Below are 15092 nucleotides of genomic sequence, written 5' to 3' on the forward strand. Positions count from 1 at the left end.
CACATAAAACTACACCCACTCAGTGGCGCAACAAATTGACCAATACTAGAAGGGGAGGAGGCTGACAACTACTGGAAATACTCTCTGGAGGCGGCTGGCAACTATTGGAAATACTCTCTTTCAAGTAATAAATAATGGTCATTTTGAACCAAATTGCTTTCCACCTCAAGTCCTCCATGGATGGGAGCCTGGAGGATGCAGTGATGGGGGCTGTGGAATGGAAAGGAGCATGGGTAACTAGGTTTGTGAGGATCAGGGCCAGGCAGAGGGAACTGTGGGCTTTTCCAGGATCACTGGGGAACACAGAGGCTGAGGAGTGTGGGTCGGGTTCGAGCTTGGGAGGATCTCGGCCTCTCCAGGCTCTAAGGAGAGTCAGGGCTCACCACCTAGGGCGCTGGGACCACACGACGGATGTCATGCCTGGGAGATTGAACGGCCGGAACTGATTCTGAGAAAATGTGGACGGGAGATGGGGATTCCGGGTTCTCCCGGGAGTCTGGGTGATGGAGTTCAGGCTTCAGGGAGTCCGAAGAGCTAGACTGGGAAGGGGCTGGTGCCCGGGGCTGGGAGAAATCCAGACTCCGCTGGAGCTGAAAAAGGGCCAGGGTCCGGCTGAGGGAGCGCGAGTCCTCTGAGAGTTCGGGCTCCCTTGCGGGTCCGAGAGTCTAACGAACGCTCTGGGCACCCAGGCCGCGTTCGAAGAGCACCAACGACTGCGCGGTGTGCGGCGCGAAAAGTAGATCTGCGGCTGAACCCCTACGCCGATTACTTAGCCGCGGCCCTATCGAGCGGGTGGTTCGAGCCCGAGGTGGCGCCGGTCCTGTAAATCGTGGAGGATCTCAGGTCCCCTGTGACCCAGGGCGTAGTCTGCTGTGTCATGGTGGCCTCCCTGTTCAAGAAACAGTTGGAAACTGGAGGTCGGTTGGGAACCATGCTTGTTGGGCGCGTGGAGGCCGGTTGGGAACCATGTTCGTTGGGCGCGCGGAGGCCGGTTGGGAGCCATGTTCGTTGGGCTCACGCAGACCTGGAATTAGACCCTGGGCGGAGCCTGGAGCCGAGCGCGGCTGGTTGCCTGGGAGAAGCATAAGGGGGCGGGGGCGGGGAGAGGGTGTCGCACATGCGCACAGAGCCCGGGCGGCTACGGAAGCGGCGAGATTGTCCCTCGGCTGCAGCCCTGGTGCGACCCGGCCCGTTGCCGTAGAGATGGGCAGGGCTGGATGGAGTAGGGTGCGGTGAGCTGAGCTGACCCTGCTTCGCCACGGGGACTGCAGTGACCCCGGCTTGCCGGCAGGGCGGGTAACCAGTTGAGCCAGGGTGGGGCTGCTCAGGGGCCTGGAGCGGAGGCCAGGATTTCTCTGAAGACCCAGCACAAGCGATTCCTTTCTGCGACGAGACCATTGCTATGGAAACCAAAGCTCCAGGCCAGCGGAGATTGAGGCTCCCGGGTCGTGACTGGTCTTTCGCCCGAAGAACCTCGCCTGAGGCTTCCGGAAGCGGCTACTTCCTGAACGAACCCGCCCACCCTCCTGAGGGAGAGAGGTAAGACCCTCGGGGTCTTGACACCACGCAGGGGAAGAAGCCTGTTCCAATGCCAGCTCCCCCAGGAAACCTACCCGGCCCACCCCTAGAAGTGGTGCCTCGCTCTCCTTAACTCTTGGACTTTGTTCCACGTTCATAACTTAGTATTTGACGAACGCCCCGCGATGTTTGTTCTTTTTTCCCACACGTAATAGACCATAAAGATTGGCTTCCTTACTTTATGACTGAACAAGTCCTTTTCCCCGCTGTGTCTCAGCTTCCTCTTATGTAAAATGGAAATATTAAATCTAGACGCCGGTCTGATTAGGTTGCTTTGAAGATCGAACCGGATGAGGGAAGCCAAAGACTTCATAGGCTGTAAAGTGGTGAAACTGAACTGCTACCCAGTTGCTATTTTTTTCTTCTCCTCTCTCCCCCTCAAGCTAAATATTCTTTAGATCTCTTGTGATTTCTTCAGGCGGTCTTTGCGACTCCCTAGGCTCCAACCTGGAAGAAATCTCTTTACACTTCCCTTTCACAGAGCCCTGCATTTTAACTTCCCTATCAGAAGCAAGAAAAATACTTATCATTTTTAGAGGGTTTACTCTATGCCAAGCCCTGATAAAACTCTACGTGGGTTTTCTCATTTAATTTCACAACATCCTTGTAAGGTAGGTACTGTTATCCTATTTTCAAGCTCTGTCTGCCTGTAATTGCCTGTTTACTATCTGTTTCTCCCGCTAGACTTTGAGCTCTCTGAGAAAAGGGGCCGTGCCTGTCTTGTACATTTCAGTATCTCCAACACCTAATACAGTGCCTGATAGATATTTCTTTTCTTTTTTTTTTTCCCCGCTAGTTTTTTATTTTTCTGATATTTGTTTTTTTCTTTCGCCCAGGCTTGAGTGGAGTGGCCAGATCTCAGTCACTGCAAGCTCCGCCTCTCGGGTTTATACCATACGCCTGCCTCAGCCTCCCGAGTAGCTGGGACTACAGGCGCCCACCACCTCGCCCAGCTAGTTTTTTGTATTTTTTTTTAGTAGAGACAGGGTTGCACCGTGTTAGCCAGGATGGTCTCGATCTCCTGACCTCGTGATCCACCCGTCTCGGCCTCCCAAAGTGCTGGGATTACAGGCTTGAGCCACCGCGCCCGACCTCTTTTTCTTTTTTTTTAGATGGAGTCTCACACTGTCGCCCAGGCTATAGTGCAGTGGCGGGATCTTGGCTCGCTGCAACCTCTACCTCCCGGGTTCAAGCAGTTCTCCTGTCTCAGCCACCTTAGTAGCTGGAACTACAGGCCCATGCCACCACGCCTGGCTAATTTTTGTATTTTTAGGAGAGATGAGGTTTCACCATGTTGGTCAGGCTGGTCTTGAACTCCTGACCTTTTCCTGCCTCAGCCTCCCGAAGTGCTGGGATTATAGGCATGAGCCACCATGCCCAGCCCTGATAGATACTTCTTTACTAGCATGAAAATGACTCCCCCCATCACTGCCCTCACCCACAAGAGCATTGTCACTTCTGCAAACTTTTAGTTGCTGTGATGAACAGCACATTCCTGTATTCCCGTTACCCACTGGGCACTGGTTTGGGGGGACGTCAGTTCACTTCTCTCTGGATTTTCTGATGAGGATCCAGAATATTCCTTAGCATTTAGGCTTCCATCTGGGTTCAGGAGGCTTTTTCTTTGCCCTTCATATCACCTTTATAACAAGCCAGCCCTCTCTGTCCTTCCTGGGATGAGTCTGATGCATTTGAGTCTAGGGCATTGGCAGGTAGAATTTGCCTATACAACCTTTAGTCTTTCTCTTTGGTAGCCTCAGAACCACCCCCATCCCCACCTAGCCCCTCCCTGGAATTCTAGAGAAACATGGCCAGAGAAGTCATTTTTTCCAGAAAAACCTCTCAGAAGGCAGAGTCATAGCTGTTGGGAGTTATTTCTTCATTCAACAAATATTTATCAAGCACCTACTTGTGGGGACACAGCCCTTGGTACTAGTTGGTGATAGAGTGGGAGTGAAGATAGACACCGTCATATCCCTAGAGGGCTCACAGTCTGTGGGAGAGACAGACATTCATCAAATAATCAGGCAGATCAGGGCAAAACCACATCTTCAATAAGTGTTAGGAAGGAGAGAACACAGGGCTAAGAAAGCCTGGAGCAGAGAGTCGGTCAAACATGAGGGAGGGGTGTGATCTAAGAAGATTTCCCTTAAAACAGTTACCTTTGAGTTGGTATCTTAAAGCTCCTCAGAATTCTGCAGTCTTCTGCTGAATGGACCAGATCAGGATCTAGTAAGTTCATAAGGAAAGGGACTGAGAGATCAGCAGAGGCAAAGGCCACTAGCTGGAGAGGACAGGCTGTCCCTAAGGAACTGTAAGTGGCTCAGTTCACCTGAGGCCCTTCAGAGCATGGGGAAGCCTAATAAGAGGCTAGAGAGACAGGCAGGAGCCAGGTCACAAATGGCCTTGACAGCCAAACTAAGTGGCTCCATCTTATCCTGACAGTGGATAGCCACTGAAATATATTAAGCAGGGAAACAAAACTTTGGCTCCTCATTTCTCATGCCTGGTGAAGACTGCCATTTGGCCTTGAAAGGTGTGATCTAAATCGAAATGGGCCTATTTCAGTGGGACGTATAAAGATGTCCTGGTTTTGCAGCTTTGTTTTAAGACTGAGAAAGTGAGGGTCCGAGAGTCTTAAGGAACGCTCCAGGGACCTGGGCCGCACCTGAAGAGCACCAACGACTGCCTGGTCTGCGGCGCAGGAAGCAGATCTGTGGCTGAACCCCTATGGCGATTACTTGGTGGCTGAGTCTGTCAAGTGGGTGAAGGCAGGGAGTTTGCCTCTCCTTGGGGTGCATTTCCCAGCTCTGCTGAAGGCAGCATGATGCAGGTGTGGCAGGTCTTCCTGAGGCCCTGCTGCCTCTCTGTGCTTGCCCGTGGGGTTGCTGTGGTGCCCATTATGCTGACTTCAGGAAGCTTTTAGCCACTCCCTTTCCCACGCCCTCTTCAGAGGCAAGGTGCAGGAGCATGTCTAACAATTTAGGACTTTGCATTTGACATCAGCTTCACATGGGCATATCCTATCTCTTTAAAGAGATTGTTCTTAGAGGGGGAAAATGGGGACCCTCCCTACTCTTAGACCAACCTCCTCAGTGACTGCCAGCACAATCGGCTCTGGTTCCATGCCACTGGCTCAGGGCCTTATGATTTGGGCGTAAAGTCGGAAGACTGAGGAGGAAGACTGTACAAGTGGTTCCCATTCAGAGGGACTGGAAGGAAGGAGAGAATTTGGAAGAGCAGCAAGAAGAGGACTGTGTGAGCTTAAATGGAGAGTCAGACCAGGGCACACCTGAGGGACACAAGTCATCTGCCCAACTAGAACTGTGGGACCCCTCAAGGGAGGCCTCAAGTGCCAGACTTGGGGACCTGCCCTTTGTCCTATAGGGCAGTGCACATTAGACCACCTGAGAAGCATGCGGAAAATGCAGATTCATGCTCTTCATCCTGAGAGTCTGACTCTGTGGGTTTGGAGAGGGACCTGGGTATCAGTGCTTTAAATGAGTTTGCTGGGTAATTCTGCTGTGATGATCAGAGGACTACCGTGGGGAATGCTATAGGCCTATCCATCCATTTCCCAGGGATCCCCTGGATTTGGCCCTCTGGGCACCTGCCCTCTAAACATCCTCTCCCTCCCTGCAGTTTTCCATGGACACAGCCTAGCAGAAAGATGCAGCCTTCATGCTTCGCTGACTACTGACCTCTGACCGACCGCCTTGATGACAGCACCCTCGTGTGCCTTCCCAGTTCAGTTCCGGCAGCCCTCAGTCAGTGGCCTCTCGCAGATAACCAAGAGCCTGTATATCAGCAATGGTGTGGCCGCCAACAACAAGCTCATGCTGTCTAGCAACCAGATCACCATGGTCATCAATGTCTCAGTGGAGGTAGTGAACACCTTGTATGAGGATATCCAGTACATGCAGGTACCTGTAGCTGATGCCCCTAACTCACGTCTCTGTGACTTCTTTGACCCTATTGCTGACCATATCCACAGCGTGGAGATGAAGCAGGGCCGTACTCTGCTGCACTGCGCTGCTGGTGTGAGCCGCTCAGCCGCCCTGTGCCTCGCCTACCTCATGAAGTACCACGCCATGTCCCTGCTGGACGCCCACACGTGGACCAAGTCATGCCGGCCCATCATCCGACCCAATAGCGGCTTTTGGGAGCAGCTCATCCACTATGAGTTTCAGTTGTTTGGCAAGAACACCGTGCACATGGTCAGTTCCCCAATGGGAATGATCCCTGACATCTATGAGAAGGAAGTCCGTTTGATGATTCCACTGTGAGCCATCCCACCAGCCCCTGCATTGGAGTCAGGGGTACAGATCTATTGTTGATTCTACACCAAGATCCAAACGTGAACATTCTACTTTTGTTTATACAGAAAAAAACAGATGATGCCTTTTATGAGCACAAGGAAAAAGAGTTGCTGTAGCTTTTAACTTTATAATCCATTTTTTTAAAGAGTGAACTCACTAGTTGTGAAATGGTGAAGGTCAGTTTTCTGCCCTGTGAGTGACAGGCCTCTGCTGGCCAGGGGATAGATTGAGGCAGATGGTGCCCAGAAGAAAGAGGCCAGCACCCATTGCACATGGCAGGCCTGGAATCCTGCAGCCCTCCCCAAAACCGAGTGACCCAGGAATGAATCTGCTACAATTCCACCTCGTTCTTTCATACCCAGAGCCAGAGCCAGAGCCTTAAGCATCATGGTACCTCTTGCGCTTCTCACAGTAAGTGCCAATCTGCTAGATAAATGGCCTTCAGGCAGCGCTCCAGGAATCCTGGGGGGTCCCAGGCCACCTGTGCTTCCACCTTCACTACAAGTGGCCCAATTCTGGTTTTCTAGATTGTACTTATGCATAAGGTAGTTTCTAAAGAAAACATTCCACTGTTTAATTTTTTTTTCTTTTTTTGAGACCGTCTTGCTCTGTCACCCATGCTAGAGTGCAGTAGTGTGATGATGGCTCACTGTAGCCACAACCTCTCAGGCTCAAGTGATCCTCTTTACCTTAGCCTGCTGAGTGGCTGGGACTACAGATGTGTGCCACCATGCCCGCCTCATTTTTTTTCTTTTTTTATAGAGATGAGGTTTTACTATGTTGCCCAGACTGGTCTCAAACTCCTGGCCTCAAGCAATCCTCCTGCCTCAGCCTCCCAAAGTGTTGGTGAGCCACTGCACCCGGATACCACTGTATGAAAAATTAAAAAAAAAAAAAATTGTGAGTACTATTGTACATGGCAAAGTTTCAAAGAGCTCTTGGCCATCCCTCACCAAACTTTGACGAAAGATGGTGTTGGTCCCCTTCTCCAGGGCACATGAGAAAAACAGGCCTGACATCAGGCCTCGGGTTCCTCTCTCGGGCCTTGGCTTGGAAGGCTGGAGCTTTGGACCAGTGCCCAGCCCTGTCACCTCCTCTTCATGCAACCTGGACCCCTGGGAGCATCAGTGTCCTCATCGGTCCAATGACATCCCTTTTCTTACAGAGTTGTCATGAAGATTCAACAATTTCTTGGCATAATGCCTGGCCCATGGTGTGTGCTTAGTGCAAATGGCAGCTCTCATCATGAATGATAGACTCTTTAACCCTGCTGGTCCCAGGTCGGCACACACATCCTCATAATGGCATTTCTCCTTTCTGTGCACAGCCCTTTATTGTTATAAAGTACTGTTCCAAAAAGTTACCCTGTGTAAAAGAAAAAAAATGGTTTAAGTCCTTTCAGACCCTACCTCAGAGGAGGCCTAGACTTAGAGCCTTTTGAGAGCTTCCATCTTGTTTAATCTAGGTGCAATCTAGGGGTTCTGAAGCAAGGAGCACAATTCCAGTATCCCCCAATTACTTCTAAACAGTGATTGCAGCCTTGTTTAGAATCAATATGAAAACTTGGCACCCTGGCTGACTACTGGGATTCATAAGGGGCAGTGTCAAAGGGACTAACGAGCAGACTCCATCAGTAGGCCCTGGAATTCAGGATTGTTCACATCCCCTCGGTGCCAAGGACCTGGCTCAAGACCACCTGTTCTGATCCAGAGGTTTTCAGCAAACAGCATTTGAAACAGAAGCACAGCTGCTCTGTTTGACACCGAACTGTGGCTCCAGATTCCAGTGGAAGCCAAATGCTTTTTCTTTTACAGCTGGGTGCCTGTAATCCCAGTTACTTGGGAGATGAGGCAGAAGAATCACTTGAACCTGGGAGGCAGAGGTTGCAGTGAAACGAGATTGCACCATTGCACTCCAGCCTGAGCAACAAGAATGAGACTCCATCTCAAAAAAAAAAAAAAAAAAGGGAAAAGAAAAGAAAAAAAAAGAAATGCCTGGGACCAGAAATATTTGGATTATTTTCAGGTTAATATTTGCTTTACCTGAAGCAAATACTAGTTGAGCATCCCAACTCGAAAATCCAAAATGCTTAAATGAGTGTTTCCTTTGAAGTCATTTCAGCTCTCAAAAAGTTTTAGATTTTGAGCATTTCAGATTTTTGGATTTGAGATCCATGAATGGGTCTCAAACTATATTTCACTTGCGGGGGCTGTTGTAGTTTTTTTCCACTTGCTCATTGTTAGTATATAGAAATACAATTGAGGCCGGGCGTGGCGGCTCATGCCTGTAATGCCAGCACTTTGGGAGGTAGGGGTGGCCAGATCATTTGAGGTCAAGTGTTCGAGACCAGCCTGGCCAACATGGCAAAAGCCTCGTGTCTGCTAAAAATACAAAAGTTAGCAGGGCGTGGTGGCTAGTGCCTGTAATTCCAGCTACTGAGATTAGAGGCTGAGACAGGATAATTACTTGAACCTGGGAGGCAGAGGTTGCAGTGAGCCAAGATCACGACATTGCACTCCAGCCTGGGCAACAGAGCAAGACTCCATCTCAAAAAAAAAAAAAAAGAAAAATTGTTCTATGCCTTCCGGCCCCCATGGTTTTTTCTCAGAAATCCAGAGGCATTCTAACTATTGTTTCCCAACAGGCAATGCTTTATTTTTCCCCAGCTGCTTTTTAAGATTTTCTGCTTGTCTTTGGTTCTCATCAGTTTGACTATGATGTATATGGACATGGATTTCTTTGGGTTATCCTTATCAGAGTTCACAGAGCCACCTGATTGTGTTTCAGAAATCTGGGAAGTTCTCAGCTATGATTTCTTCAAATATTGTTTTCTGCACCATACTGTCCTTTACTTCTGTGTCACTGATAATATGAACATTAGACCTTCTGACATTGTCCATGAATTCCTGAGACTATTCATTTAAAAAAATTTTTTTTCTCTAGGTGGGTGTGGTGGCATGCACCAGCTGTTTGTTGGGGCTGAAGTGAGAGATCACTTGAGACCAGGAGGTCAAGGCTGCAGTGAGCCAATATTGTGCCACTGCACTCCAGCCTGGGTGACAAAGTGAGACCCTGTTTCAAAAAAAAATTTTTTTTTTCTCTCTGCTGCTCATTTTGGATAATGAGCAGTTTACTCTTGGTGCTGTAACAAATTATCACAAACTTGGTGTCTTAGTGGCTTAAAACAACATCCATATATTTTCTCACAATTTCTGTAGGTCAGAAGTTTGACTGGACTTGACTAGTCCTCTGCTTAAAGTCTCACAAGGTCAAAATCACGTTTCATAAGGCCAAAACCAAATGTGTTTTTCCCTGGAGGCTCTGAGGAAGAATTTGCTTCTGTGTTCACTTGGGTTCTTGGCTGAATTTAGTTCATTGCAGTTGTAGAGTAGAGGACCCTGTTTTCTTAGCTGTCAGCTGGGGGCTGGCCTTTTCTCTGTAGAAGCTGCCCACATTCTGGTGCTTTCTATGTGTCCCCCTCCGGAAATGGGTTGAATTTTTCTCACACTTTAAATACCTCTAACTTTTCCTTCTGTTACATCTAAGTCCAGCCAAAGAGAATCACTCTCCTTTAAAAGACTCACGTGATTAGAATGAGCCCACTAAAATAAAAATAAAATCAGTTACATCTGCATAAGTTACATCTGCAGTCTCCTTTGTCATATAAAGTAACATTCACATTTTCCAGGGAATAGGTCAGAAACATCATTTCCAAATCTTGATTCTTATGTTTTCTTAGTTATAAAATTCTTATTTAGCCTGTAATCCCTCCAGTTTGGGAGGCTGAGGCAGGTGGATCACCTGAGTTCAGGAGTTTGAGACCAGCCTGGTCAACATGGTGAAACCGTGTCTATTCTACTAAAAATACAAAAGTTAGCCAGGCATGGTGGCACGTACCTATAGTCCCAGCTACTCCAGAGGCTTAGGAGAATCACTTGAACCTAGGAGGCGGTGGTTGCACCACTGTACTTCAGCCTGGGTGACAAGAGCGAAACTCCATCTCAATAAATAAATATTAAAATTAAAAAAAGAGGCCGGGCGCGGTGGCTCAAGCCTGTAATCCCAGCACTTTGGGAGGCCGAGACGGGCGGATCACGAGGTCAGGAGTTCAAGACCATCCTGGCTAACACGGTGAAACCCCGTCTCTACTAAAAAATACGAAAAACTAGCCGGGCGAGGTGGCAGGCGCCTGTAGTCCCGGCTACTCGGGAGGCTGAGGCAGGAGAATGGCGTAAAAACCCGGGAGGCGGAGCTTGCAGTGAGCTGAGATCCGGCCACTGCACTCCAGCCTGGGTGACACAGCGAGACTCCGTCTCAAAAAAAAAATAAAATAAAATAAAATAAAATTTAAAAAAGAAACTTATTTAAAAAAATAAAATTCCTATTCGATTGTTTTCTTTGTCCTCTATTTCTCCGTTAAGACTTTCCATCTTTCATTTTTAAAGTCTTTTTCTGGGCTGGACGTGGTGGCTCATGCCTATAATCCCAGCATTTTGGGAGGCTGAGGCGGGTGGATTACCTGAGGTCAGGAGTTCGAGACCAGCCTGGCCAACATGTTGAAACCCTGTCTCTAAAAATGCAAAAAATTATCTGGATGTGGTGGCGGGCACCTGTAATCACAGCTACCTAGAAGGCTGAGGCAGGAGAATTGCTTGAACCCAGGAGGTGGACGTTGCAGTGAGCCGAGATCACACTATTGACCTCGAGCCTGGGCAACAGAAGTGAAACTCCATTGTCTTTTTCTGATAATTCCAACATCTGGGTCATCTCAGGGTCCAGACTTTCCTCATTCTTTGTGTGTAATTTTGATTGTATCCCAGGCATTTTGAGCAGGTCTTGTTTAAATCCCACGGAAAATGTCGGGTTTTTGTTTTAGGAGGCAGTTGACCCTCTTAGGTTCAGTTCTGATCTGTCTCCTGTGGGCTGTTGTAGTTCCAATATCAGTTCAGTTTCAAAGCCTTTGCCATGTAAATCAGAACAGTCCTAAGCTTATGCCACCCAGTGACCAGTCTGAAACCTGGGTGTTCTGCCTAATAGTTCAGTTCTCATTCACTGGAATACTGTTTAGAGTCAGATGTATGCATGTGAGCCTACACATTCATGTGCAACTTAATGGGATCTATTTCACAAGCTCTCTCCTGTCCACATTCTCGCCCACACTCTCCAGCTTTCAAGACCCCTCATTTTCCTGGCCCTTTAGCTAGAAATTGGGACTTTTAGTCTCCCTGCTCTGTTACGTACCTTCCATGGCGGGGTGTGCTCTTGGGCCAGGTGACAGGATGAAGAGAGAAAAAAGGCAACAGAGATTCCCCTCTTCTACTTTTCAGATCGCAGATGCTTTGGATAGATGAAAGGATTCCACTCTGTCAGAGTTTTAGGTGCTTTTCTGGCCGCCACTGCTACTGCTGCTACCAAAAAAAAAAATTTTTTCTGGAGACAGAGTCTCACTGTGTTGCCCAGGCTGGTCTCTAACTCCTGGCCTCAAGTGATCCTCCTGCCTCAGCATCCCAAAGTTCTGGGATTACAGGCATGAACAACTGCACCCAGCCTTGTTAATATTTCTTTTTCAGAATCCTCAGATGCATTCTTTCCAGGGCTTTTAGTTGCAGCCAGTGGGAGACACAGACTGTGCTTTATCTATCTTACTTAGAACTGGAACCCTGAGGACTTGCTTTTTTTTTTAACTGAAAAAAAAAAAAATTTTTTTTTTGAGATGGTCTTATTCTGTTGCCCAGGCTAGATACTGTGGTGTGATCACGACCCACTGCAGCCTCAACCTCCCAGCCTCCAGTGATCCTCTTACCTCAGCCTCCTGAGTAACTGGAACTTAGAGGCACTCACCACCATACCCAGCTAATTATTATTATTATTATTTTTTTTTTTGAGACAGAGTCTTGCACTGTTGCCCAGGCTGCAGTGCAGTGGCACAATCTCAGCTCATTGCAAGCTCCGCCTCCTGGGTTTACGCCGTTCTCCTGCCTCAGCCTCCTGAGTAGCTAGGACTACAGGCGCCCGCCACCACGCCCGGCTAATTTTCTGTACTTTTAGTAGAAACGGGGTTTCACCGTGTTAGCCAGGATGGTCTCGATATCCTGACCTTGTGACCTGCCTGCCTCGGCCTCCCAAAGTGCTGGGATTACAGGTGTGAGTCATCACGCCTGGCCTATTTTTAAAATATTTAAAAAATTTTTTTAGAGACAGGGTCTCACCATGTTGCCCAGGCTGGTCTCAAATTCCTGAGCTCAAGTGATCTATCTGTCTTGGCTTCCCAAAGTGCTGGGATTATAGGCGTGACCCACTACACCGGCCAGAATTTTTTTTTTTTTTTTTTGAGACAGAATCTTGCTCTGTTACCCAGGCTAAAGTGCAATGGCCTGATCTCGGCTCACTGCAATCTGCGCCTCCCGGTTTCAAGCAGTTCTGCCTCAGCCTCCCAAGTAGCTGAGATTACAGGTGCCCGCCACCACACCCAACTAATTTTTTTTTTTTTTTTTGTATTTTTAGTAGAGACAAAGTTTCACCATGTTGGCCAGGCTGGTCTCAAACTCCTGACCTCAGGTGATCCATCTGCTTTGGCCTCCCAAAGTGCTGGGATTACAGGTGTGAGTCACTGCACCCAGCCCAGAAATTCATTTTACATGCTCATTCGTAGAAAAGGGGAAACAAATACGGTCCAGCCACAATATCCCCATCTTCCTAACCAAGTCAACATGTTAGTATTGTGATCTAGGTCCTTCCTCCTGAGCATTTTTTCATAGTTGAGTAAACATAATTTTCATACCTCCTTTTTAAAATTGTAATCACTTTTTATATTGTTATACAAAATAGAGGGTTTCACTCTGTTGGCCACGCTGGTCTCAAACTCCTCGGTTCAAGTGATCCTTCCTCCTCAGCCTCCCAAAGTGCTGGGATTACAGGCATGAGCCACTGGGCCCAGCCATTCCTCCTTTTTAACTCTCTTTTTAAATATTCAGAATTGGACATGATGAGATCAGGATTTCATCTCCTAAGTGGGAGAGGTTAAGGTTGAGGGCTTTTGAGAGGGTCCACGTCCTTTTCCCAAACAGTTCACGCTGTTCTTTTGGACTCAGAGTAGAGCAACCTTTTACTCAGACGACCTAGGAAGAAGGTCATGTTGAGGTTTGAATGCAGTCCTATAGTAGGGGAGAAAGAAATGGTCCCGTAGCCTAACACCCTGGCTTAGAACAGGGATTCTAGGCCTCTGTTTGATTACATGAACCTTTAACATTCTCCAAAAGTGAGGAAGCACTTTCTTTCCAAAGTCAATTAAATTTGGTTTGAGAAGTTTCTGTGAAGTTTATAATGCCCTGTCAGATAAACAGGAACATGCTGTTGGCCCTGAGGATTTCTCAGAATGACCAATGTTGAGATGGTGATCTAATTACAAATCCCAGGGGGCAGGTAGCTCTTGACCTTAAAGCACACAGCCCTGCTTTCCTATCCTGGGATGTTAAATCTAAATGTCCTTAGAGGCCAAGTGCAGTGGCTCATGCCTGTAATCCCAGCAATTTGGGTGACTGAGGCAGGAGCATCACTTGAGCTTGGGAATTTGCTATCAGCCTGGGCAACATAGTGAGGCTCCTTCTCTACAAAAAGTTAAAAAAAAAAAAAAAAAATAGCCCAGCATAGTGGTGCACACCTGTAGTCCCAGCTACTCGGGAGGCTGAGGTGGAAGGATCGCTTGAGCCCAAGGAAGTCAAGGCTGCATTGAACTATGATGGCACCACTGCACTGCGTCCTCAGCAACAGAGCAAGACCCTTTTTTTTTTTTTCCGCACTCTGTTACCCAGACTGGAGTGCAGTAGTGTAATCATGGCCCACTACAGCCTCCCACCTCAGCCTCCCAAGTAGCTGGGACTATAGGCTCTCTCCTGGGCTTCCTGACAGCCATGGTGGCTAAGAAGGCCCGAAGGTGGTGGTCATACACTGCGGGGACATCAACATTTCTGGCAATGTCCATAGAAACAAGTTGAAGTACCTGGCCTTCCTCCGCAAGCGCATAAACGGAGCAACCCTTCCCGATGCACCTGCCACTTCTGGGCCCCCACCACTTCCAGGTCCCCGGACGCATCTTCTGGTGGACGGTGGGGCAAGGAGACCAAGGAGGCCAGGCCGCCCGGGACTACTTCAAGGTGTGTAATGGCATCCCACCGCCCTATGACGAAAAAGCAGGTGGTGGTTCCTGCTGCCTTCCAGGTCGTGAGTCTGAAGCCTACAAGGAAGTTTGCCTACCTGGGGCACCTGGCTCACAAGGTTGGCTGGAAGTACCAGACAGTGACAGCCGCCCTGCAGGAGAAGAGGAAGAAGGCCAAGATCCACTACCAGAATAAGAAACAGCTCATGAGATGGCCGGGCGCGGGGGCTCACGCCTGTAATCCCAGAACTTTGGGAGGCGGAGGTGGACGGATCACGAGGTCAGAAGATCGAAACCATCCTGGCTAACACGGTGAAACCCCGTCTCTACTAAAAAAAAAAAAAAAAAAAAAAAAAAATCCGGGTGTGGTGGTGGGCACCTGTAGTCCCAGCTACTCAGGAGGCTGAGGCAAGAGAATGGCGTGAACCCGGGAGGCAGAGCTTTCAGTGAGCCGAGATCACGCCACTGCACTCCAGCCTCTGCGACAGAGCGAGACTCCATCTCAAAAAAAAAAAAAAGAAACCAGCTCATGAGGCTACAGAAACAGGCCGAAAAGAACGTGGAGAAGGAAACACAAATACACAGATGTACTCAAGACCCATGGACTCCTGCTCTGAGCCCAATAAAGACTGTTTATTCCTCAATAAATAAAAATAAATAAAAACAGGGAACTTTGCTTTGGCTTGATTGATTTTGGGCTCCAGCGTAATAAGGGTTCTTCTCCAGAGAAAGTCTAAACATACAAACAGAAATTCCCAGCCTAGGCAGCAGGTGCAGCTGGGATGCTGGCAGTGCTTAGGGAAGGAGGGAGGCAGCCAGGCATGGTGGCTTAGGGCTGTATCCCAAGCACTTTGGGAGGCCGAGGTGGGCAGATCAGCCTGGCCAACATGGTGAAACCTAGTCTCTACTAAAATACAAAAAAATTAGCCGGGCATGGTGGTGTGCAATTGTAGTTCCAGCTACTCAGGAGGCTGAGGCAGGAGAATCGCTTGAACCCAGGAGGCAGAGGTTGCAGTGAGCTGAGATCGCACCACTGCACT

At 48.6% G+C, this 15092-nt stretch overlaps 1 protein-coding gene and 1 pseudogene across 1 annotated transcript; both read left to right on the plus strand.

Annotated features, from left to right (window-relative positions):
- The first annotated feature begins 1115 nt into the window (after positions 1-1115).
- Positions 1116-7268, plus strand: DUSP18 (dual specificity phosphatase 18). Its single transcript, XM_003905435.3, has 2 exons — positions 1116-1539; positions 5221-7268. The coding sequence occupies exon 2, from the start codon at positions 5298-5300 to the stop codon at positions 5862-5864; it is 567 nt and encodes a 188-aa protein (XP_003905484.1). The 5' UTR covers positions 1116-1539; positions 5221-5297; the 3' UTR covers positions 5865-7268.
- Positions 7269-13685: 6417 nt separating this feature from the next.
- LOC101011338 lies at positions 13686-14723 on the plus strand (annotated as a pseudogene).
- Positions 14724-15092: the final 369 nt, after the last annotated feature.

This window comes from Papio anubis, chromosome 16, assembly GCF_008728515.1.
Source record: "Papio anubis isolate 15944 chromosome 16, Panubis1.0, whole genome shotgun sequence".
Taxonomy (NCBI): domain Eukaryota; kingdom Metazoa; phylum Chordata; class Mammalia; order Primates; family Cercopithecidae; genus Papio; species Papio anubis.

Bases quoted from the DNA above. Each gene is read 5' to 3' on its own strand.
- DUSP18 (XM_003905435.3), top strand. From the start codon at position 5,298: ATGACAGCACCCTCGTGTGCCTTCCCAGTTCAGTTCCGGCAGCCCTCA.